Here is a 24,387-nt window from a genome sequence, read left to right on the forward strand (position 1 = left end):
TTAGCCAGCATAAAAGAAAACTAGTCCAGGCAACTGTCTCTACCCTTAACAAATGACACCAGTCAAGCTGGCAAAAATCTATCATTTGCCCGATAACAAATGTTGGAAATGCAAAGAGACGGAAGGTACCTTTTTTCACCTTTGGTGGACGTGCCCAAGGATTAAGACCTTCTGGGAAATGATATATAATGAAATGAAGAAGGTATTTAAATATACCTTCCTGAAGAAACCAGAGGCCTTTCTCCTGGGCATGGTCGACCAATTGGTGTTAAAGAAAGACAGAACTTTTTTCATGTACGCCACAACAGCAGCAAGAATACTCATCGCAAAGTATTGGAAGACACAAGATCTACCCACCCGGGAAGAATGGCAGATGAAGCTGATGGACTATATGGAGATGGCGGAAATGACTGGCAGAATCCGAGACCAGGGGGAAGAGTCGATGGAAGAAGATTGGGAAAAATTCAAAGTATATTTACAGAAATATTGCAAAATTAATGAATGTTAGAAGGATGCTGGAATGAAGTTACATGGTTTTAGCAGAAGTGTTATTAAGAATTATATGAATATTAATTGTTAATGTGCTAAAGTGGAAAATTTAAAGTTAAATTGTGTTAGGATAAATTATAGAACAAAAATTGAGAAAGAGGGAAAGGATTTGTTGAATTAGCTAATTTGAACTAGAATACAAAAAAGGGAGGTGTGAGGAAGTCGAGGAAACAAGCATATGAAAGATAATAAAATGAAAATTGGATGTGTTTTTAAATGTTTTAATATTTTCTTGTTGTTTTGTGGTATTGTTTTTTCTTTTTACTTTTGTTGTAGTGTTTGTTAAGTTTTCATTGTTTTTTATCTTTTTTCTTTTTCTAACTATTAAACTCTTAATAAATATCATTAAAAAAAATAAAAAATGACAGCACCCAGAATTCTTTGAGGGAAGCTGTGACTATATAAAATGGCAAAATGGTTTCATAGGTATGCCATACATTCATACCTCATGTTACGGACGCTTCAGGTTACGTGTTTTCGGGTTGCGGCCTGTGGGAAACTCGGAAGTACCAGAACGGGTTACTTCTGGGTTTTGCCGCTCGCGCGTGCGCAGAAGCACCAAATTGCGCCTACGCAGACATGGCGCTTCAGGATGCGAACGCTGCGGGTTGCGGACGTGCCTCCGTCACGGATTACGTCCTCAATCTGAGGTTCCACTGTATATCAAAAAGTGAAAATCCATACACAAAATTTGTTGAGCATTTTTTAAAGTTTTGCCCAAAGTTGTGATTTTTGAGCAAAATCACAAATAAAGACCTTTTTGAGCTCTTTTTAAGGAAAATCGGCACAAACAGCACTGCCGACGGGGGTTGCCTTACATCCGGATTTTCCCATTTTGACGATTTCCGCCCAGACACTGCTTCCGACTGCAGTATTCTGGGTATGTCCAGACGTACGGCAACCCTAGTTTAAAAATATAGTGTGAATGTGGCCTCAACCTGAGCCTTGGAAAGCATGTAGAGCTGAAAGAAGAAGTGGGAAAGAATGCCCGTCTTCAGACTTCCTTCTTCAACTCCATGTGCTTTTCAAGGGATAGACGGGTAACCACCCTCTCTCCCCACCTCATGACCAAGGGGGCAGAGGTGGACTTCATGGGTGCCGGAGGAAGACCTAAAGAGCAACATTGCACCCAGGGGGGCGAGCCTTAATTCTGCAGGACTCTCCTTATATGACACTGAAATCTTTGCTGGTATTATTATTTGAGAAACAGCTGTTGCAAGACACATCGAAGCTCTCAAGTAACAAAAGCGAAAAGACACAACGAGTTACTAGAACCGAGACTGCATTTCGCACTAACTTTTTATTTAAATAACGGATGAGAACACGACAGTTATTTTCTACTCGCAAAAACAATGACGTGGGATATCGGTTTTGCTCAACAGAAAAAGTCTATTTATATAGAAAGAGGCTTAAAACAAACATAGCCATTCAAAGGTGCCAGAAGTGAGAAACTTTCTCCAATGTTACACAGTGGTACCTCAGGTTACATATGCTTCAGGTTACATACGCTTCAGGTTACAGACTCCGCTAACCCAGAAATAGTGCTTCAGGTTAAGAACTTTGCTTCAGGATGAGAACAGAAATTGTGCTCCGGCGGCGCGGCGGCAGTGGGAGGCCCCATTAGCTAAAATGGTGCTTCAGGTTAAGAACAGTTTCAGGTTAAGAACAGACCTCTGGAACGAATTAAGTACTTAACCAGAGGTACCACTGTATATGAGTTAAAAACAAAATTATAGAGTAGGGAGATCCATATGAGGTATGTGTCCCAGGGGGTTGCCATCACTATCAGGCCTCGTGGGCACATTTGTGATTTTTGTAGTGAGCATCACTCCCACTGGTCAACTCTATCTTCAACTTCCCTACCCCGCCACCCAAAATAGTCATCTGCTTTGCCTCACTTTTTCTCACTTTTCCAAGGGATCTGAGCAAAACTCCTGTCAAGGAGAAGTTATCTGAGCACAAAGAAATGAAAGAGGAACTGGGAAAGAGCGTCACTTTTCCAACTTCTTCAGAGGGTTTGTGGGCACAAGGGGATGACTTCAAGGGTGTCCTTGCGCCCACGAGCCCCTTGTTGGCAACCGCTGATGTATCCCACCCATGCTCAGTGGGGGATCTGCAATGCAAGATGCAGCTACAGCATTCCAGCCTCTGCTTACAAACCTGCAGCCCCTCCTGAGGCGGTGAGTTCCACTGGTGATCATCTCCCAGTCTCAACCCCTGGCATCACCGGGAAGAGCCAAGAAAGACCCCTGTCTGAAAGCAGAGCTTCTGTCAGCCAGCATGGGCAATACTGAGCTGGAAAAACCAATGTTATAATCTTTTGTATGTATGGCAGATGTGCTGTCCCCTTCCCCAGGGCAACATTTTTTAAGAACGCTCCATCAAAAGCATGTGTCTCTCTCATAAGAGCCAAAAGTAAAAGAGAAACCAGTTTGAACATGAAATAATAACAATCAGCATGGCTAATAATCTTCTGTACTAAACATGATTCTCGGTGATCCCTCCAGGTGTATCAAATAATCTAATGAGATCTTACTGTATGTTTCCTCTCAGACTATACGGAACAAATTTCCATATTTTTGTAACCATTAAAATAACACTGTCTCTTTGGAGGCACCACCGCCTGCGGTGCTGAACTCCGGGTGGTTCTGCTTGTCTTTCTGCTTAGCAGAGAAACGGGGCTGCCCCAAAAATCTACTGTTTTTTATTGATTTAATAACATGTGCATAAGTTTAAGGAATAAAGGCAGTGGGGGTTCCCGGCCCCCACCCCCAGTACACCGTGCAAGCTTCCTAAGTGTGCAGAAGCACGTTGATTTGTAAGCTAAAAGAAAAAGGCTATTAATAATAAAAACAAGAACCTGCGAGGTTCCAGGCCCTATGGAATGTTGAGGGTGTCTGCTGAGGGTTTGGAAATGTTGGGAAATGTTCACTGCATGATTCCCTAATGGATTATCTTATATATTGCCTCCGACGGCGGGCAGCCGTCACGGGTAGTAGATTTGCTCCACCCCCTTTTTAAAGCCGCCCCAGTTGGTGGCCACCTTGTGGCAGTGAGTTCCACAGTTTTTAACTATGTGCTGTCTGAAGAAGTGCCTCCTGAACCTTCTAACGTTCAGCTTTATTCGATGTCCCCGGTGTAATGAGAGAGGGAGAAAAACTCCTCCCTCTCTGCTTACTCTATATACCATACATAATTTTATACATCTCCACCTTGTCCCCTCCCTCCCTTCCCCACCTTTTCCCTAAACCAAAAAAGCCCTTAATGCTGCAACCTCTCTTTGCAAGGCAGCTGCTTCAGCCCCTTGGTCATTTTGGTTCCCCATTTTTGTACTTTTTCCAGCTGTACAACATCCTTTTGGAGGGGGAAAAAAGAGACTTGGACATTTCTTTCCTACGTTTCAGAAGTCTCCAGCTGCCCCAAGTAGGTATGAAGTGCTCGTGCTCAACGTTGGCAAGTTAACTTTCCCCTCCTGGCAGTCCTTAGACGTGGCTAAAAGTCCCCTCTTGAAGCATGGAATAGGAGCAGTCCCTTCTCAGTCTCCAATTGTTATTGCTTCGTTTAGTGCTCTTTAAAAGTATTTTTTTACCCTGCTCTTTAGCTAAAAAAAAGGGGGGGGGGGCTCCCTGAGCAGGTTTAGCATGATCGTCCTTGCTTTTTGATCCGCAATTTTTCTATTAAAAAAAAAACACGACATGAAAGGAAAAAGGATTGGGAGGGAGAAGGAAAACAAGCAGCCCAGGTACCAGTTCTTCGTTTGCAAAGTACTTCTAAGTGTTCTTTCTAGGAGGGTGAAGTTAGCTGGCAGACCCAGCCAGGTTGCCATGATGTTCTCATTTCATTTCCACCTCCCAACAGCCCTTGGCTCATAGCCCAGGCTTGTGCGGGCTGCCCAAATGGTGCTTCGCGAACCACAAGAGGGGACAGTCCCTGCCCCGAGGAGCTTACAATTTAAAATTCCATACGTGTAAAACCACAGATGGGAGAGGGAGGAAAGAACAATGGAAGTTGCATTTATGTAATGCATTTAAGACTTAGTTGCTATAGGCAGGGTGTGGAACCTGTGGCCAGATGCTGCTCAACTACAACTCCCATAATCCCTAGCTGTCAACCGTGCTGCAATTTTTCTTAAAAACTAAAAACACGACACGAAAGGAAAAAAGGATTGGGAGGGAGAAGGAAAACTACAAACCCAGGAGCTGATGGGAAATGGAGTCCAATGATATCTGAAGAGCCACAGGCTCACCCTCTGGACCAGGCATAGGCAAACTCAGCCCTCCAGATGTTTGGGACTACAACTCCCATCATCCCTAGTTAAGAGGACCAGTTGTCAGGGATGATGGGAGTTGTAGTCCCAAAACACCTGGAGGGCCGAGTTTGCCTATGCCTGCTCTGGACTAAGGGGGTGTTTCAAAGGTTATACACAAACTACACATTCAAAGAAAATGACGCCTCTACAAAGAATTGTGGGAAGTGTAGTTTACCCCTCACAGACCTACAATTCCCAGCCCCTGTAACAGCCTAGAGTTCCCAGGGTTCTTTGGGGGAAGCCTGTGTGCTTCAAACCTGTTTTCCATGTATGGTGTGTATGCAAACTTCAAAGCACATTCTCCCCGCCTCAAAGAATTCTGGGCACTGTAGTTTTCTTCAGCGCTGCTGGGGATTGCTCCTCTGTGAGCGGAAAACTACAGTGCCCAGAAAGCTCTGAGGGAAATAATGCGCTTCAAACTTGTTTCAAAGGTTTATGTAGCATGTATACAGCCCCAAACTCCATGGAAAACCTTTCCCAAGAACAAAGCCTAATATTACAGGTATGGAGGCCTCCTTTGTCCGATCCTTACTCGCCACATCGAAGTGCTAGTGACGCAAGACACTCAACCGAGATATTGTGTAAACAGAGATACTGCAACTTCCTTCACACGAAGATCAGGTGGCTGCTCCTGGGTTCCTGTCTTCATTTTTCTTCTTTTATTTCTGATTCCATTTTCAACTGGGGGAAAAAGAATGCCGTATAAGAATTATATTAATACCATCAACAAGTAAAAGAAAACCATGCATGCGTGTCATTTTAGGGGGTGAAATATAATTTTTGCTATTTTCTTCAGAGAATGGTCTTTAAAATATGTTTTTGGGTGTAAGACATACAAATCTGCTATTATTTTTGTGACTGGACTACATTTAGCTTGGCAAGCATACCTTTGATGAAGAAGCCCACAAGCTGCTTTCAGAAAAGCAAAGGATTTTAAATTTACCTTCTGAAAATGTCAGGTAATTCTATATTATTATTATTATTATTATTATTATTATTATTATTATTATTATAACTGCAAGTATTTGGCAACCATTTTTAATTATTTCTATGCAATTTTACACACATTTTACTTATCAGGCAAAACTAAATTGAATTAACCAATATATCTATCAAATTCCCAAGTCATGTTAAAAGTTTTAAGTGACCCTCATTTTTGGAATTTGAACGTTCTAGACACCCTAACACAAGAGTCACTGAAGCACATGCCTCATATGAACAAGGTTAACAGACCAAGCTGTTGAACAATAGAAACCAGATACATTTTACCTACAAAGGTGTGGAGAAAGCAGACGGGGGTAAGCTTTTTCTCCCTCTCTCATAATACGAGAACTCGGGGAATATTCCAATGAAGCTGAGTGTTGGAATATTTGGGACGTACAAAAGGGAACAATTTGTTCCCACAAGAGGCAATGATGGCCACCGACTCTGCCAGCTTTGATAAGAGGATTGGACCAGGAAAATCTTTGGCTTTCCAGAGGTTGCTGAACTACAACTCCCATCAAACCCCACCATTCAGCATGCTCGCTGGAGCTGATGGGAGTTGCAGTTCAGCAGTGTCTGGAGGGGTAGTAGTAGTAGTAGTAGTAGTAATAATAATAATAATAATAATAATAATAATAATAATAATAATAAATTATTTATACCCCGCCCATCTGGCTGGGTTTCCCCAGCCACTCTGGACGGCTTCCAACCGAATATTAAAAACAATACAGCATCAGACATTAAAAACTTCCCTAAACAGTTGCCTTTTAAAAGTAAAATAGTTGTTTATTGCCTTGACATCTGCTAGGAGGGCGTTCCACAGGGTGGGTGCCACTACTGAGAAGGCCCTGTGCCTGGTTCCCTGTAACCTCACTTCTCGCAGGGAGGGAACCACCAGAAGGCCCTCGGAGCTGGACCTCAGTGTCCAGGCTGGATGATGGAGGTGAAGATGCTCCTTCAGGTATACAGGACCGAGGCCATTTAGCACCAAAACTTTTATATGCCTGTTGTCTTTGTCCATGCCAAAGAATTGATGCTTTTGAATTATGGTGTTGGAGGAGACTCTTGAGAGTCCCATGGACTGCAAGCAGATCAAACATATCCATCCTTAAGGAAATCAGCCCTGAGTGCTCACTGGAAGGACAGATCGTGAAGCTGAGGCTCCAATACTTTGGCCACCTCATGAGAAGAGAAGACTCCCTGGAAAAGACCCTGATATTGGGAAAGATGGAGGGCACAAGGAGAAGGGGACAACAGAGGACGAGATGGTTGGACAGTGTTCTCGAAGCTACTTAGCTGAGTTTGACCAAACTGTGGGAGGCAGTGGAAGACAGAAATGCCTGGCATGCTCTGGTCCATGGGGTCACAAAGAGTCGGACACGACTAAACGACTAAACAACAACAACAACCAACACTTTGAATTGTGCTCGGAAAAAGGCTCCCCACACCTGGATTAAGACAAAATCATGGAGTATACGGCCATCAATGGCTACCAGCCACGATGGCTGTGTTTCACCCTCACAGTCGGAGGCCACATGCCTCAGAATGCCAGTTGCTGCAGGCCGCAAGGGAAGAGCGTGCTGTGGCCCTCGAGCCCTGCTTCCAAGCTTCCCACTGGGGCATCTGGCAGTGCCAGATTTCCAGATTGGCAGAGTATGTCTATGGGCCCTTTTAGGGGCCCTGCGACAACGGATCAAAATAACATTGATGTGATCTTGAAAGAAAATTGCAACCAAGCTTTCTTAGTTCAATGTTATACCACCAGAGCCCGTGCATGAGAAGGGCCCGAGATTTCGACTACGCAGGGTTTAATCCGGCCCTGGCATCTGGTTAACCATTTCGAAAGCAGGACCAGGTAGGCCTCTGGCCTCATCCAGCAGGCGGGCTCTTCTTATAGACATGTGGGGCCGGAGAGGGATATGTGAGTGGGGTTTCTAAGTGGTCTTGGCCACACTGGCTGCTGACGCCCAGCCTCAATGTCACCCGCAAGGGCTAGGGAATGTGCCTTCAGATATCAGGGACTGGACTGAGGGGGAATGGGGGAGACCGCCCCCTTCTCCTCCTGCACTTCCCAGAGAAGAGGGAAAGAACAGGAGAACAGAAAGCTCAGAGGCAGAAAGCCTCAGTTTCTTAGTGCAGAAAGTATTGATCTGATGTGTAGAGATCTTTCCTATTCTACTTAATTCAAAAGGGTTCTGGAAGCTTCCGGAAGTTTCTGTGTGTGAAAGAACCAAGCAGAAGCTCCATGACGTTTGGGTTATTCCTTCAGAGAAGCTAAGTACAGCTGGCTTAAACTGGTCCTGTTCTCTCTTCTGTCAAGGTCATGCCGACTATAACAGTAAGGCCAGAAAGAGCCTCTCTTTCTTTCTGGTGTGGTGTTTTGTACAAAGTGCTTAGTATTAAGTTTAGTCTTATTATAAGTTAAAGTTAAGTCTGTTGCAACTGGGATTTCTTATGGACAGTGCCAATGCTGAAAATATTGGATTTGTGACCATGATGCTCATTTGCCTTCAGTAGCAATAAAGCTCTACTGGATGAAATATTAATTGCCTCTGGGCTATTTTTTTTTGGGAATCCCGCAATGTGCTTAAGTTTTTACCCTGCTAAGTATACACTGGAATCTGTTAGGAATCAATATTGAGTAGAATGATCAATATTGAGTAGAATGCTGCAGCGAGGCTCCTCACGGGGTCCCTGCCATGCGAGCATTCACCCAGTGCTTTACCAGTTGCACTGGCTCCCGGTAGAGTATAGAGTCAGCTTTAAGGTGCTGGTTTTGACCTTTAAAGCCCTTTGTGGCTTAGGGCCCTCGTATTTACGGGGCTGCCTCTCCTGGTATGCCCCACAGAGGACCTTAAGGTCCATGAATAATTATAGTTGAGGTCCTGGGCCCTAAGGAAGTCAGATTATCCTCCACCAGGGCCAGGGCCTTCTCAGTGATGGCTCCGACCTGGTGGTACGCTCTGTCCCATGAGACCAGGGCCCTGCAGGACTTAACTTTCTTCCACAGCCTGTAAGACAGAGCTATTCCGCCTGGCTTTCAATTTGAACTTAGCCTGATCTTTTATTCCCCTTCCTTCCCTCCACCTCCCCTTTTTATGAAGATTACCTGCTCTAGGATCCCACAGCTAATTATCCCCTGGTCTCCTCGCTGGCCCAAATAGGACTAATTTAGCCAGCTAGCCCTGGTGATCATCTAATGCTTATTAGATGGATTTCCCCGTAAACTGATTTTTGAATTCAGAAATTATTGTTATTCACGTTGTACACTGTATTTTATGCTGTTTTTTGTTGCATCAATTAAGTGTTTTAAATTTGTTGTTAGCCGTCCTGAGCCCGGTTTTCTGAACCGGGAAGGGCAGAGTATAAATAAAAAATTATTATTATTAAATTTATTAGAATTCCATGATGTGTGATAGGCGAGATGGAAGGGGTGGGACTTTACTCGGAACAACGCCATTCCTGGAAAGGAGAGGCCCTTTTCAAAGCCTCTCTCTGTGAATAGTGAATAAGAGACTTGGTAAGAGCTCTTCTTGTCATCTGCCTCTTGGCTGCCCACTGTGGGAAGGGTCAGATTGCCTGAAGCCTGACCCCAATGCCCTGTCTTAAGAAGAGAAGAAGAAGAGTTTGGATTTGATATCCCGCCTTTCACTCCCTTTAAGGAGTCCCAAAACGGCTAACATTCTCCTTTTCCTTCCTCCCCCACAACAAGCACTCTGTGAGGTGAGTGGGGCTGAGAGACTTCAGAGAAGTGTAACTGGCCCAAGGTCACCGAGCAGCTGCATGTGGAGGAGCGGAGACGCGAACCCGGTTCCCCAGATTGCGAGAATACCGCTCTTAACCACTACACCACACTGGCTCAATCACTTGCCAGGCTCCTCACTTGCCTTGAGATAGAAAGAGCAGCTCTCATGATGAATGGGGTGCTGGACCACTGGGATGCCATGGATCCTGGAAAGTGGCCGCTTTGGCGCAAAACACACCCCGCACTCCAGACACTTGAAGCGTTCCTCTCCTGTGTGCGTCCCCTGGTGGTAAACAAAGGACGACCTGTCGGAATAAGACTTCCCGCACTCCAGGCACTGGTAAGGTTTCTCTCCCGTGTGGGACCTCTCGTGGCAAACGAGGGACGAGCGGAAGGAGTACGATTTCCCACACTCCAGGCAGGTGTACGGCTTCTCCCCCGTGTGGACCCTCTCGTGGCATATGAGGCCCGACTTGTCGGCAAAGCTGATCAGGCACTCCACACACTGGTAAGGCTTCTCGCCGGTGTGGGTCCTCCGGTGGCAAACCAGGGAGGACCGGCTGGCAAAGCTCCTCCCGCACTCGAAGCAGTTGTACGGCTTCTCTCCCGTGTGGCCTCTCTCGTGGTACTGGAGCGACGAGCGGTCGGCGAAATCTTTCCCGCACTCCAGGCACTTGAAGGGCTTCTCTCCGGTGTGGCCTCGGTAGTGGTAGGTGAGGGACGAGCGGCCCGCGAAGCACATCCCGCACACCGAGCACTTGTACGGCTTCTCCCCCGTGTGGATTCTCTGGTGATCGTCAAGGTTCGACTTCCGGGAAAAGTACTTCCCGCAGGCCAAGCACTTGAAAGGCTTTTCTCCCGTGTGGACCCGCCGGTGTTCGATGAGGAGGCCCTTGTGAGGGAAACACTTCCCGCACTCAAAGCACTTGAAAAGCTCCTCGTGGACTCTCTGGTGACCGACCAGCTTCGACTGCTGCGCAAAGGACATCCCGCACTCCATGCATTTGTGAGGCTTCTCGGTCATGTGGAGTCTCCGGTGACCGGAAAGGTTCCCTTTCCGAGCGAACGACTTCCCGCACTCCAAGCACTTGTAAGGCTTTTCCCCCGTGTGGATGCGCATGTGCGTCGCCAGGGTGGACTTGAAATCAAAGGACTTCCCGCACTCCAAGCACTTGTGAGGTTTCTCTCCCGTGCGGATTCCCTGATGGCCGACGATGACTGTTTTGATGTCCAAACCTTCCTCGGACTCGGAGGACTGAGAAGCTTTCTCAGCCACGTGGACTCTGTGGTGCGTCAAAAGCTCTGAAAACCCAGGGAAACATTTCCCGCAATCCACGCATTTATACGGTCTCCATGTCGAGTGGCATCTCCGATGTTCAAGAAGGACGGACATGTCGGAGAAGCATCTTCCACACTCCGGACACACGTTTTTCTTCTTCAAGTCTCCTGTTGGGAATAAACACAGCAGCAAAATTTACTCTTCGAGTCTGGAAGGAAATGCTTCACCTAAGGATTATTAGTATTCAGCTGAAATCCTTGGCACACTGAATTCCCCGAGGCTTCCTTCTCAGCAGTGGTGCTAGTAAGTAACTTTTTGTTATGGACTTAATCTAGATCAGGGTTTCCAGATCATGTCTCTAGCTGTTTTTGGACTCCAGTTCCCATCATCCCTGACCACTAGCCCTGCTACCTAGAAATGAAGGGTGTACTAATGCAAGAGGCCTTTTTTCAGATGACAAATAAAAAGGACAATGTTGAGAATGGACTAAATACATTTTTATTTATTCTTTTATTTAAGCACTGCATCCTGATTCAGTATTTTGTTTCCCTGCCACTCTTTTTTCAAAATGGCCGGGGGGGGGGGGGGGGAGATTATTGCCATTAAAGTGGTACCTCGGGTTAAGTACTTAATTCATTCCGGAGGTCCGTATTTAACCTGAAACTGTTCTTAACCTGGAGCACCACCTTAGCTAATGGGGCCTCCTGCTGCTGCCACTGCACCGCCGGAGCACGATTTCTGTTCTTATCCTGAAGCAAAGTTCTTAACCTGAAGCACTATTTCTGGGTTAGTGGAGTCTGTAACCTGAAGCGTATGTAACCTGAAGCGTATGTAACCCGAGGTACCACTGTATTGCAGATCTCAGAGCAGAGGTGTTCATGCAGGCAGGGTCTCACTCCTGGCACTCACTTGGATGCTATCTCACCTGAGGTTGCCTTGAGCGCCTCTTCGCCCAGGCGCCGAAGATTAGCCACCCACGGCTCTTTCCCTCGCTCCAGCTGGCAAATCAGGGCCGGCTTGGGGTCTTCAAATCCTCCTTGGGAAATCAGAAGAAGGGGAAAAAAGCAAGAGGGATTTGCCTGAACTCCCATACCTATCTCTGTTTTTTAATTTCATTTATTTGCTATGTTCACGCAGGTCAGGGGTGGGGACCTGACATTCCCAGGGCCACATGCCTCTGGGGGGCGTGGCCAGAGGCAAAAGTGGGCGGAGCAATTGATGGAAATTTTACTTTCCCACATTAGGCTAGTTGCGGCAGCCAGACTGGTGACTGGGAGCGGCCACCCAGACCACATAACACTGGTCTTGAAAGACCTACACTGGCTCCCAGTACGTTTCCAAGTACAATTCAAAGTGTTGGTGCTGACCTTTAAAGCCCTAACCGGCCTCGGTCCAGTATACCTGAAGGAGCGTCTCCACACCCATCGTTCTGCCCGGACACTGAGGTCCAGTGCCAAGGGCCTTTTGGTGGTTCCCTCACTGTGAGAAGCCAAGTTACAGGGAACCAGGCAGAGGGCCTTCTCGGTGGTGGCACCCGCCCTGTGGAACGCCCTCTCACCAGATGTCAAAGAGAAAAACAACTACCAGACTTTTAGAAGACATCTGAAGACAGCCCTGTTTAGGGAAGCTTTTAAAGTTTAACAGATTACTGTATTTTAATATTCTGTTGAAAGCCGCCCAGAGTGGCTGGGGAAACCCAGCCAGATGGGTGGGATATAAATAATACATTATTATTATTATTATTATTATTATTATTATTATTTCTACACACAATTGTTATTCAGAGGCATTTACTGGCTCTGAAAGTGGAAGTGGGACACGGCCGCCATTGTTTTCAACTATTAAAAAACAATTATACCAAACTCCTTCTCTTAAATAAGGGGGAAGGCACTGATCAATATATGTATTTATTTTACTTGCAAGAATTCCTCTTGCCCCAACGTTAAACACATATCAGCAGCGTAAAGTCAACATTCATAATAAAAGTATAAAACGCATCGCAGAATAATACATCCGCTTGATGCATCAAACATAACAGAATCACTCCACAGGGAAAATGTGGGTGAACAGGTGAGTTATAAGCAGACACCTGGATTCCAGTGCTGCAAATGACTTCCAGCTGTTCATTTGGGAGCGCATTCCAATTGGCCAGTTTAACTAGATCCAGAAGAGGCAGGAGGATTGGAAACCTTCTGTAGAATATTTAAAGCATCATTGGAAACATGTAAAAACACAGGTAGGATCCGAATGAAGAACTGCAGTAAAATGAATGGAAAGCAAAGGACACAGAATAGCTATAATATGCAGCGATATTAGAAAAGATAGGGAAACCCCGGAGGAGTGGAGGGGAAGTCAAACGGCAAGTGGAAATCAATTGGAAAGTATTACATTTGTAAACCTTCGGAACTTACAAATCAGAATTAAAAAGGGTGGGGTCTGCATTCCAAGGGACAGAGGCCGCCACACTAAAAGCCCTGGACGTAGCAGACATAAGGCAAAGCAAACATCTGCTCAATATGACATCAACCAAGTCTTCTGGCCGAAATGGGAAAGGAGGCTGCTTACCCAGCGAGGCGACGTTCCCATAATTCTCCAGCATGACCTCCTTGTACAAGGACCTTTGGGCTGGATCCAGCAAAGCAGCCTGGCCTTCTGTGAAATATACGGCCACATCTTCGAAGGTCACCGGCTCCTGCAAGGACAAAGAGAACTCAGCCAGGTAGCCAAGGAGACTCTTGAGAGTCCCATGGACTGCAAGAAGATCAAACGCATCCATTCTGAAGGAAATCAGCCCTGAGTGCTCACTGGAAGGACAGATCCTGAAGCTGAGGCTCCAAGACCACCTCATGAGAAGAGAAGACTCCATGGAAAAGACCCTGATGTTGGGAAAGATGGAGGGCACAAGGAGAAGGGGACGACAGAGGACGAGATGGTTGGACAGTGTTCTCGAAGCTACCAGCATGAGTTTGACCAAACTGTGGGAGGCAGTGGAAGACAGGAGTGCCTGGCGTGCTCTGGTCCATGGGGTCACGAAGAGTCGGACACGACTGAACGACTAAACAACAACAACAAGCCAAGCCCCAGAATCCCTGTAAGTGGCAAATGCAGAAGAAAATCCTACGGGTACTAGAGAGGACCCGCAAGTGGGTTAAACCCCTGTTCATAGAACTATAAAAAAGGTAAAGGGACCCCTGACCATTAGGTCCAGTCGTGACTGACTCTGGGGTTGCGGAGCTCATCTCGCTTTCTTGGCCAAGGGAGCCGGCGTACAGCTTCCGGCCGGCAGGACTAAGCCACTTCTGGCGAACCAGAGCAGCGCACGGAAACGCCGTTTACCTTCCCGCTGGAGCGGGACCTATTTATCTACTTGCACTTTGATGTGCTTTTGAACTGCTAGGTTGGCAGGAGCAGGGACCGAGCAACAGGAGCTCACCCCATCGCGGGGATTCGAACCGCCGACCTTCTGATCGGCAAGTCCTAGGCTCTGTGGCTTAACCCACAGTGCCTAAAAATTCTATACTTCACTGTAAAACACAGGAAAAGCGATGAGTGACATTGGAATCAATTGCACAACAGTCTCCAGCTCGCAAACCGGCAATAAAACTTTTTTTGTTCCCTTTCACCGTTATGTCTGTTTTAGCAGCGATATTGTAAAAGCCATTTTTTGTAGGGTCGCAAATTTAAGCCGCACTTTAACTTTTCACAGTTGGAATTTGGGGGGGGGGGAGTGTGAAGTGTGGCTTAAAGTACCTGATTTGCACTTCACACCCATCCTTTGAAGTTCACATTTCCGTGAATTTTGCATTGTAGTTCTCCAAGCAAACGGTAAGTACAAAAATGCGTATATCAGAAGAAATTGTGCATAAAAATGCAGCTACAGTGGTGCCTCGCAAGACGAAAAGACTCCGTTCTGGGAGTCTTTTCGTCTTGCGGTTTTTTCGTCTTGCGAAGCAAGCCCATTAGCGGATTAGCGCTATTAGCGCTATTGACATTTTAAGGGCTAGAAACGGCTTTTTAAGGGGTGGGGGATTAGCGGTTTTGCTGCTAAAATGCTTTTAGCAGCTTAGCGCTTCAGGAAAAGGGGTTTTGGAGCAAAAAAAAAATTTCAAACTTTTTCGCCATTTTTCGTCTTGCGAAGCAAGCCCATAGGGAAATTCGTCTTGCGAAGCGCCTCTGCAAACAGAAAACCCTTTCATCTTGCGGGTTTTCCGTTTTGCGAGGCATTCGTCTTGCGGGGCACCACTGTATTATTATTATTATTATTATTATTATTATTATTTGTTACAACCACCACCTGCCATTCACCAGCAGGTCCCAGGGCGGGTTATGACAATTTAAGATTCAGAATCTGAAACCGCTAAAACAGATTGCGGTCATGGAAATAGAGTGGGCTCCAAAAACACCTCAGGTATTTAAGGCCAGGGTAAAGAGGTGCGTCTTCAGCATCCACCAAAATCTGAATACCGAGGTGTTGGACGCACCTCTGTGGGGAGGGAGGCCCACAATTTAGGAGCTGCCACAGAGCATCGCCTCTCCTGGGACGCTGCCACTCCGAACTTCTCAGCAAGATGGAAGAACCAAGAAGAGGCAGGAATGCCTCTGGATACCAGCGCTGGAAATTCCATTGATTCCAGAACAAAATCTTGCGTGCACAGAGGCATATCATTATAGACATCTCTTACCTGAACTGGATCTGTTGAGTTCATTTTCTTTCCGGTGGAAGGAGAGGATAATCCAGTTTGAGTCTGGTCTATGGTTCTGTACCCTGTGGGCTGAAGAAAAGCAATGAATTTCGGAGCGATGCTTTCCCCCAACATCATATATATGGATTGATAAAGATTTATTACAAGGTGGGTTACAACAATGTAATATAGAGTTATTAAAACAAACAGAACCATGGAGTTGGAAGGGATCATCCAGTCCAATCCAACCCTCTGCAACGCAAGAATCTTAGTGAAAGCATCCCTGGCGGATAGCCACCCAAACTCTGCTTTAAAACCTCCAATGAAAGCCAGTCCACCACCTTCCGAGGAAGTCCATTCAACTGCTCTTACCGCCAGAAAAGTTCTTCCTAATGTTTAACCGTAACCTCCTTTCTTGTTTTTTTGTACCCACTGGTTCCACCCTCTAGAGCAGCAGGAAACAATCTTGCTCCATGTTCCTTGCGACAGCCCTTCAGACGGCTATCGCATCGCCCCACAGTCTTGTCTTCTCCAGGCATACCCAACTCCTTCAACCATTCCTCATAAGGATTGGTTTCCAGACCCCTTGATCATCCTGATTGCCCTCCTCTGCACATGTTCCAGCTTGTCAACGTCCTTTGTAAATTTTGGTGCCCTGAACTGGACACAGTATTCCAGGTGTGGTCTGACTAAGGCAGAATAGAGCAGGCCTATAACTTCCCTTGACGCAGGTGGCGCTGTGGTCTAAACCACTGAGCCTCTTGGGCTTGCCCATCAGAAGGTCAGCGGTTCGAATCCCTGCGACCGGTTGAGCTCCCGTTGTTTGGTCACAGCTCCTTCCAACCTAGCAGTTCGAAAGCACACCAGTGCAAGCAGATAAATAGGTACCGCTTTGGCGGGAAGGTAAACGGCATTTCCGTGTGCTGCTCTGGTTTCACCAGAAGCGGCTTAGTCATGCTGGCCACATGACCCGGAAGCTGTCTGCAGACAAATGCCGGCTCCCTCGACTAGTAAACCGAAATGAGCGCACAACCCCAGAGTTGTCCACAACTGGACTTAACGGTCAGGGGTCCCTTTACCTTTAATGACTTCCCTTGATCTGGACACTAGACTTCTGTTGATGCAGTCTAGAACAGCATTAGCTTTCTTCACTGCTGCATCACACTGTTGACTAAGCTTGTGTTCCACCAAGACCCCTAGATCCTTTTCACATGTGTTACTGGCAAGCCAGGCGTCGGCGTCCCCCGTCCTATATTTGTGCACCTGGTTCTTCCTGCCTAAGCGCAGGGCCTTACATTTGTCCCTATTGAAAGAAGACAGCCACAATTATTTTTAAAAGCAAACCAATCTCTAGAATAAAGCCATTCCAACCAAACAGAAGTGTACAGCTTCAGAAAAAGAGGTCGGTTCCACAAAACGACGTTCTTTAACTGTCCTACCGTCTCCAGTAACAAAACAAAACAAAAGCTGGTTCAGGCCGTCTGGAGTGAATGGGTGGTTTTCAACGCTAGTGGATTGTGCAACAACATGTTCCTTACACAGTAACAGCACATTAACGGTGGATTTGTTCTGCTTTTGTTTGCTCGGCAACGGTTTCCCAGTGCTGCCCCATGACTGCTGCCTGGAGGGGGGGCTGCAACTCCACAAAAACGGGGAGCGGGAACATTTGTGGTATGAAAAGTGACAGCGTTTCAGCAGGAAGCTACGGAATATGCATCAACTGCAAAATGGAGCAGTGCAACCACCTCCAAACAACTGCAAGTGTATACAGTTTTGGGAGTGGGGTTGTGTGTGGCCTTGCCCAGAGCATCAGGAGGAAAATCACCACAAATACATGATCAAAAGGGTGTCTTGCAAGGGGCCTCATGTGGCAAAATAACTTGCGGAGCCTTGGGTGCTATTCACTGCGACTCAGCTGAGGGGTTGCCAATTGCCTCCCCCCCACTCAAGCTGGTCATTATGCTTTATATATGAAGCAAAATATAAAGACTCCCCATTATATTATTTACCAGATCTCAGTCAATAAAGCTATTTCTCTCCAGGTAAGAAAAATCAAATTAAAAAAGAAAGAAAAAAGCAGATTTGGGCTAGAGTCTGTGAGCTAATGTGGTTTTCTTTTCTTACAAATGCAACAAACGAGACAGCAAACTAAAATGCATAATAAAGAATAAATATAAAGGGAAGAGGAATAACAAGTTTTAAAAACTTAAGAAATAATGTACAGTGGTACCTCGGGTTAAGTACTTAATTCGTTCTGGAGGTCCGTTCTTAACCTGAAGCACCACTTTAGCTAATGGGGCCTCCTGCTGCCGCCATGCCGCCGGAGCACGATTTCTGTTCTCATCCTGAAGCAAAGTTCTTAACCTGAAGCACTATTTCTGGGTTAGCGGAGTCTGTAACCTGAAGTGTATGTAACCCGAGGTACCACTGTATAGCATAAAATATATTTCATGGCAAGGTACAAAGTTCAAATTTATTGCAAAATATATCAGGAATTCATAAAACGTCACCAGATAAAATCACATGTGCCAACCATGAGATTGGTTGGTCCTATAAATCACAAACAGCCCCCCAACCTGAGGCGAAATATGAGGGTCCCCATTACTATTATTATGATTTATTAAATTTCTATACTGCCCTTCATCCAAGGATCGCAGGGTGGCTTATCATATAAAAACACAAAAAGGCGCTCCATAATAACAAGCAAAAACAATATGTGCCCTTGGCAGCACATATCTTATAGGATCAGTTTTTCAGAATCGGCAATGGGCACAGCTTTTTAAAACCACATGCTGAAAGATTAGCAAGATGCAGCCTTCCATTTCTGAGAGATCACCAAACAAGCGACAAGCGGCAGGTATCAAATTAATTAATTAATACTGCAATTCCTGCATTGCAGGGGGTCAGGGTCTTCCTGCCCAACCCTAACATGCCGATTCTAACTGCTGACAAATAAGTTCAGCCTTAGCACCCTCAAAGACGGATAAAAGGCGTAACTGAACATCCAAAGTGACCCATTTGCCAGTAACAACATGGTTTCCTTACCCACAGTGAAATACCGTGGTACAGAGTCTCTTACGGCAAGCGGCTTGCCTGCCTGTACAAATCACAGAATTGTAGAGTCAGAAGGGACCCCAAGGGTCATCTAGTCCAACCCGCTGCCATGCAGGAATCTCAGCTAAAACATACGTGACAGATGATCATAAAGTAAAATAAAAAATCAGCACTTTGCCTTAAGGGATCTCTCCCCGCTCCCTTCTACCTTGTTATTATGGACGCTTTAGCTGCGATTCCTGCATTGCAGCGGGTTGGACTAGATGACCCTCGGGTCCCTTCCGACTCCACAATTCCGGGATTCCGTGACAGGGACCCGTCTTCTTTTAAGCTGATGTATATCCAGTCAAGTTTCGAATCCCCGCGATGGGTGAGCTCCCGTTGCTCGGTCCCTGCTCCTGCCAACCTAGCAGTCTGAAAGCACACCAGTGCAAGTAGATAAATAGGTACCCAGAAGCTGTACGCCGGCTCCCTCGGCCAGTAAAGCGAGATGAGCGCCGCAACCCCAGAGTCATCCATGACTGGACTTAACGGTCAGGGGTCCTTTACCTTTATATCCAGTCAGACCATGGGTCCATTGAGCTTCAGTGTTGCCTGCTCAGGCTGGCAGAAGCATTTCAGGGGGTTTCAGGCAAGTGTCTCTCCAGCTTTACCCAGACAGGCCAGAGATTGGACCTTGCACCTTCTGCATGCAGAGCAGCTTCCAAGGCCCTCCTGCTCCCCCAAGCAAGGTGGAGGCTCGTTATTATTATTATTATTATTCCACTGCATGTAATTTAAGGCAGGCTCCTGCAAGGGGGGAGCGCACCCCTCTCCCCCATTTATTCCAGGCACTTACAGCAGGACAAGATCCCTCTCTCTCAACCCCCAACCTACCCCAGATCTGCCCCCCGCCCCCCGCTTCCCAGCACTCACAGGCTGTGCAGGATTCAAGCAGGCAAGATCCAGAGCCTTCTTCTCCAATGCACCCAAAGGAAGCCCCTGCAAGCAAGGAGCGTCCTTACAGCCCCGGGGGTGTGGGGCTGCAGGGCCTCGATTTCCCAACAAAGCTGCTTCCCCTCCAGGAAGACATCGCCCCCCCCCCACCCCGCCAGTGACCTCACCGCAGCAGGATCCCCTCCCCTCCTTTGAAAATGGGGGTTGAGAAAAAGGCATTGTGTGCAAGGAATGCTGGGTCTTGTAGTGCTTCTCCCTCTACCACCCTTTCCTGACCCAAAGCTTTATGGGATTTGTAGTCTTTCCTGATGTATGGAAGTGAGAGCTGGACTGATCGCCGAAGAATTTATGCTTTTGAATTATGGTGCTGGAGGAGACTCTTGAGGGTCCCATGGACTGCAAGAAGATCAAACCTCTCCATTCTGAAGGAAATCAGCCCTGAGTGCTCACTGGAAGGACAGATCGTGAAGCTGAGGCTCCAATACTTTGGCCACCTCATGAGAAGAGAAGACTCCCTGGAAAAGACCCTGATGTTGGCAAAGATGGAGGGCACAAGGAGAAAGGGGCGACAGAGGATGAGATGGCTGGACAGTGTTCTCAAAGCTACCAGCATGAGTCTGACCAAACTGCGGGAGGCAGTGGAAGACAGGAGTGCCTGGCGTGCTCTGGTCCAGGGGGCACGAAGAGTCAGACACGACTAAACAACAACAACAAAGTCTTTCCTGGCTTTCGGGTGGGGGGGGATTTGGAAAGAGGCTTATCTGCATTCCCTTTCAGAGCATGAACTGTCCAGGTGGTGCTTTGCTGTGGTTTCTTGTGCAAAATGCATTTTGGGGTGGATTTCTTTTGTTTATTTAAGCAATATTTCCATACCGCTTTGTTCATGCATATTTTTTTTTTTGTCAGTGTTCAAATTGCAAGTAATAATAATAATAAAATTCTTACTGCATATGAAATTTCCTTCCTTGCAAAAGATGACTGTGACAAACAGAAGCAGGCAGCAATAATAGATATTTCAAGATAAGACGCTCACCTAGCTTCACAGGATGACCGTGTCCTTCCACAAAAATACACGCAACAGCACCGTCCAATATGATGGCTCATCTTTAGCCTTTTCCCCATTGCCAAGGGCCTTTTGGCAGTTCCCTCACAGCAAGAAGTGAAGTTACAGGGAACCAGGCAGAGGGCTTTCTTGGTGATGGCACCTGCCCTGTGGAACGCCCTCTCATGAGATGTAAAGGAAATAAATAACTTTTCAACTTTCAGAAGACATCTGAAGGCAGCCCAGTGGCAGGGAGCTTTCAGTGTTTTTATATGTGCTGGAAACTGCTCAGAGTGGCTGGGGAAACCCAGCCAGATGGGTGGGTGTAATAATAATAATAATAATAATAATAATAATAATAATAAAGTTCCGAGGTTCAATCCCTGGCACCTACAGGTAGGGCTCATAAAAGGCTAAATCATCCTCAGGGTCCCTTCCAACTCTACAGTCCTTTTTTAATACACATAATAATTTTTTCTTAGTTTTCAATTATAGTCCAATAATAGCCTCATTGTAACAATACCAATTTATAATGCAGTTATCAATACCAATCATTCAAACACCACATCCTATAAATGATGGTTTGATGAGTTTATTTATTTCTACGTTCCAAAATCTTATTAGTTTACATTACATTCTGGTCATAATAATAATCCCTTATAGAACAACTGCAGTGTTAATAACTTCTATTTGTGTTGACACATTAAATGATTTATAAAACTGCAAGTGAGGAACTCAAACTATATCCTTGTTCTTCCTATGTGTGGAAATTATTCTGTCCGTGGTGTTTCTTCCTGTCCTTGTAAGATGTTACGTCTTTCTTTTCCCCGATTGTTGCTGTTATATGTCATGCCTTATGCGGAGCTGATATCCTTTTGTTCCAGAAATTTCTCCTTCGCTTTGTTGGTCCAATAACTTTAACAACAGCTGCAAAAGTCACTCTGTCCCAGTAAATAAACTGTTGTCACCATTTTCCCTCTCAGCCTGGGAAGAAGAGCAGTCTGTCGAACTGCAGTTAAAGAACCTTATCAGTTCTTGGCAGCTCATAGACTCCTTCCGTTCTTCCTTCCAGCTGAAGATATACGAGCAATTATACTGTCAATTAAATTAAATTAAATTCCATCAAGCTATTTTCACCCAGAAGTCCTCTGCCCCAAAGCATCATGTCTGCCCATGGAGGGGGGGGAATGAGAAGTAGTAGTTTTGAACAAGAGTCCCTGGTTGAAAACGGCATTCTTTAAGAGATGTTATTTTTACTTGAAGTGCTTTACAACACACACCACAGCTGGCCTCTTTGAAGAGGCACCCCTCCTTCTGACAAAGCCCACATTTACACTAGACATTTAAAGCCCTACGATACCAATTTAAACAGCTATGCCTCTTTTGCTCCACGGAGGCTTTGTGAGAGAAACATCGGAGTCTTTAAACTGCTGCCTTGCGATCCTTGGGTCACCGCGATGCCCAGGGAAGACCGAGCCACGTGGAAGTCAAACTACTTCCTCAAGATCATCCAACTCTTGGACGACTATCCAAAATGCTTCATTGTGGGAGCAGACAATGTTGGTTCCAAGCAAATGCAGCAAATCCGCATGTCCTTGCGTGGGAAGGCCGTGGTCCTGATGGGGAAGAACACCATGATGCGCAAGGCAATCCGGGGGCATCTGGAAAACAACCCTGCTCTGAAAAAGCTTCTGCCTCATATCCGTGGTGATGTGGGCTTCGTGTTCACCAAGGAGGATCTGACTGAAATCAGGGACATGTTGTTGGCCAACTGTTGCTGTACCAGCTGCTGCTCGTGCAGGTGCTATTGCCCTCTGTGAAGTCACTGTGCCAGCTCAAAACACCGGCCTTGGCCCTGAGAAGACCTCCTTTTTCCAGGCTTTGGGCATCACCACCAAGATCTCCAGAGGCACCATTGAAATTCTGAGTGATGTGCAGTTGATCAAGACCGGAGACAAAGTGGGTGCCAGCGAAGCCATCTTGCTGAACATGTTGAACATCTCCCCCTTCTCCTTTGGACTCGTCATCCAGCAGGTGCTTGATGATGGCAGCATTTACAGCCCTGAAGTCCTGGACATCACTGAAGAGACCCTGCATGGGCGCTTCTTGGAAGGTGTTTAAAGTGGTACTTAGGGTTGCCATCTATCAAAAAGTAAAAACCACGGCACTCTTGCTGAATATCCAGTAGAAACTGCCGCCTCCCCCCCCAAAAAAGTCACTTCCGCCTTTGAAATCCCGGTAATATCCCTAGGTACCATAGTGTTTTGAATGTATAGTGCAGATGGGGCCAGAGATCTTAGACGCTAAGCCATCATTAACACGAACGAAGGTTTGTAAGCCAGCAACCAACCACGGCTTATAAGCATGGTTTGTGGTTAAGTGTATGTTAAGACATTCAAATAAACCATGGTTTAGTTTTCATCAGAACCAGGCCATTGAGGGCTATTCCTCTCACAGAACTATAAGTAATTCTCAATAGTTCCCGGGAAGAGGGATTGACTGTTAAACCACATGTATAGATGGTGGATGTCGTTATATTGAAAAGAATCAGAAAGAGAGAGAGAACAAGTCCTTTCCCTCCTTCAGAATGTTTAATTTATATCAAAATGCATACACATTTAATTGATCAGTCCTGCAATGAATCAACTCTGATTTATTCGAAGTGGACAAAAAGCTCTCTTCTTGCATTGGGCAGATGAGGAAAATCCTGAACTCTGACTAAAGTAGCTGTCAGGCGTTCGCCTTCTATTCAGCCAAGTTCCCAGCACTTGGCAAAATGGCAGGTGGCAGCACATTCAGAGCGCAATTTGTTGTGACCAATGGAACGCTGTTTGGGGGCAGAAACACTTTTTTAGTTAAAAGATTATTAATTCTTATTAACACTAATTTATATTTATATTAAATCATTTCAGCATATTACATTATACAGATAAAAATATGAAACGCCCCACCCTAACCCAGATGGCAATACATAAACAACCAGTGCTTTTTTTTTCCTTAAAAAAATCTTTAGGAGGTACTCTCAGTTTGACTCAAGAAAATCACCATTTTATAGTTAAAATCTGGAAAAGTAAATACAGTAAATGGACAAAATTAAAAGATTCACAAAATGTTTAGGGATATGCATACCCTTGTGAACCCGCAGAAAAAATGTACTGTACATAACTGCGGCCTCATAACATTAAGTTCTTATCGCAAACAACTATTTGTGCAGAAGGCAACAGCTTAACCAAAATGTCTTATAACATGTGGGGAGCCCTCTGTTTTTGTTTATAGCCACACGCGTTATAACAACAATAATTTATTCCTTGGCCTTCACCGTAAGTTCCAGGTTGGTCACAACAATTTTAAATACAATTAATTCACAAGACCCTTAACAATTGGGGTCCAGGATACCTCAAAGTCCATCTGCTCCCTTATATCCTTTCTGGGAATTATAGGGACAGAACTATCTAATTTGTACTTATGGAATATGCAGAAATGGCAAAACTTACTGGAAGAATAAGAAATCAAGATAACAAACTTTTTATAAAAGAATGGAAACGGTTTATTGAATTTTTATGGATAAATTGCAAACAGATAAAAACATTGTAATAACCTGCAGTTTTATAATATATATTTAAAGTAGATGAATAAATGAGCAAATTAAATGAATTTGGATATGCAGAAGATATTAAAAAATAAATTTAAGGAACCACAGAAAGAGGAGGAAGTCAAGTTTTGACATGTTAAAATGATTGTAAAATTAATGTAATGTATAAACCTGAAAAGTATATATATTTCATTAAAAAAAATTAAAAAATATGC

The 24,387-nt window shown here is 45.5% G+C and overlaps 3 protein-coding genes across 8 annotated transcripts in view; 2 read left to right on the forward strand and 1 right to left on the reverse strand.

Moving 5' to 3' along the window:
• LOC310670196 (zinc finger protein RFP-like) overlaps positions 1-24,387 on the forward strand; it is a 127,038-nt gene that overhangs the window by 59,463 nt on the left and 43,188 nt on the right. The gene's annotated exons all lie outside the window — the stretch shown is intronic.
• On the reverse strand, positions 1,815-19,752 carry LOC310670476 (uncharacterized protein). Of its 5 annotated transcripts, none has more exons than XM_083425895.1 (6): positions 19,706-19,752; positions 15,549-15,638; positions 13,432-13,558; positions 11,792-11,902; positions 9,730-11,033; positions 1,815-5,539 (listed from the first exon to the last, which is right to left on the reverse strand). In XM_083425895.1, exons 2-6 carry the CDS (start codon positions 15,570-15,572, stop codon positions 5,504-5,506), a joined length of 1,602 nt encoding a protein of 533 aa, XP_083282021.1. In that variant the 5' UTR covers positions 15,573-15,638; positions 19,706-19,752; the 3' UTR covers positions 1,815-5,503. The 5 variants fall into 5 exon arrangements, with proteins under 5 accessions (XP_083282021.1, XP_083282019.1, XP_083282023.1 ...); XM_083425893.1 differs by having other exon boundaries at positions 19,518-19,735; XM_083425897.1 differs by lacking the exon at positions 19,706-19,752 and adding an exon at positions 19,518-19,703 and having other exon boundaries at positions 15,549-15,631.
• LOC310670900 (large ribosomal subunit protein uL10-like) lies at positions 21,966-22,715 on the forward strand. Its single transcript, XM_083426749.1, is given in 2 exon segments — positions 21,966-22,352; positions 22,354-22,715. Coding segments are annotated over 2 exon segments (663 nt in total). The 5' UTR covers positions 21,966-22,037; the 3' UTR covers positions 22,702-22,715.

The sequence above is a fragment of the Podarcis tiliguerta genome (assembly GCF_965153285.1).
Source record: "Podarcis tiliguerta genome assembly, chromosome: 2".
In the NCBI taxonomy this organism is placed as follows: domain Eukaryota; kingdom Metazoa; phylum Chordata; class Lepidosauria; order Squamata; family Lacertidae; genus Podarcis; species Podarcis tiliguerta.

What these genes read in the sequence shown, in the direction of transcription:
- LOC310670476 (XM_083425895.1), bottom strand. Translation starts at nt 15,572, where the DNA reads ATGAACTCAACAGATCCAGTTCAG. An exon ending in TGGGAACGTCGCCTCGCTGG is followed by an intron (nt 11,903 to 13,431) that starts GTAAGCAGCCTC and finishes TGATTTCCCAAG; the next exon opens with GAGGATTTGAAGACCCCAAG. An exon ending in GGCGCTCAAGGCAACCTCAG is followed by an intron (nt 11,034 to 11,791) that starts GTGAGATAGCAT and finishes TATTCCCAACAG; the next exon opens with GAGACTTGAAGAAGAAAAAC.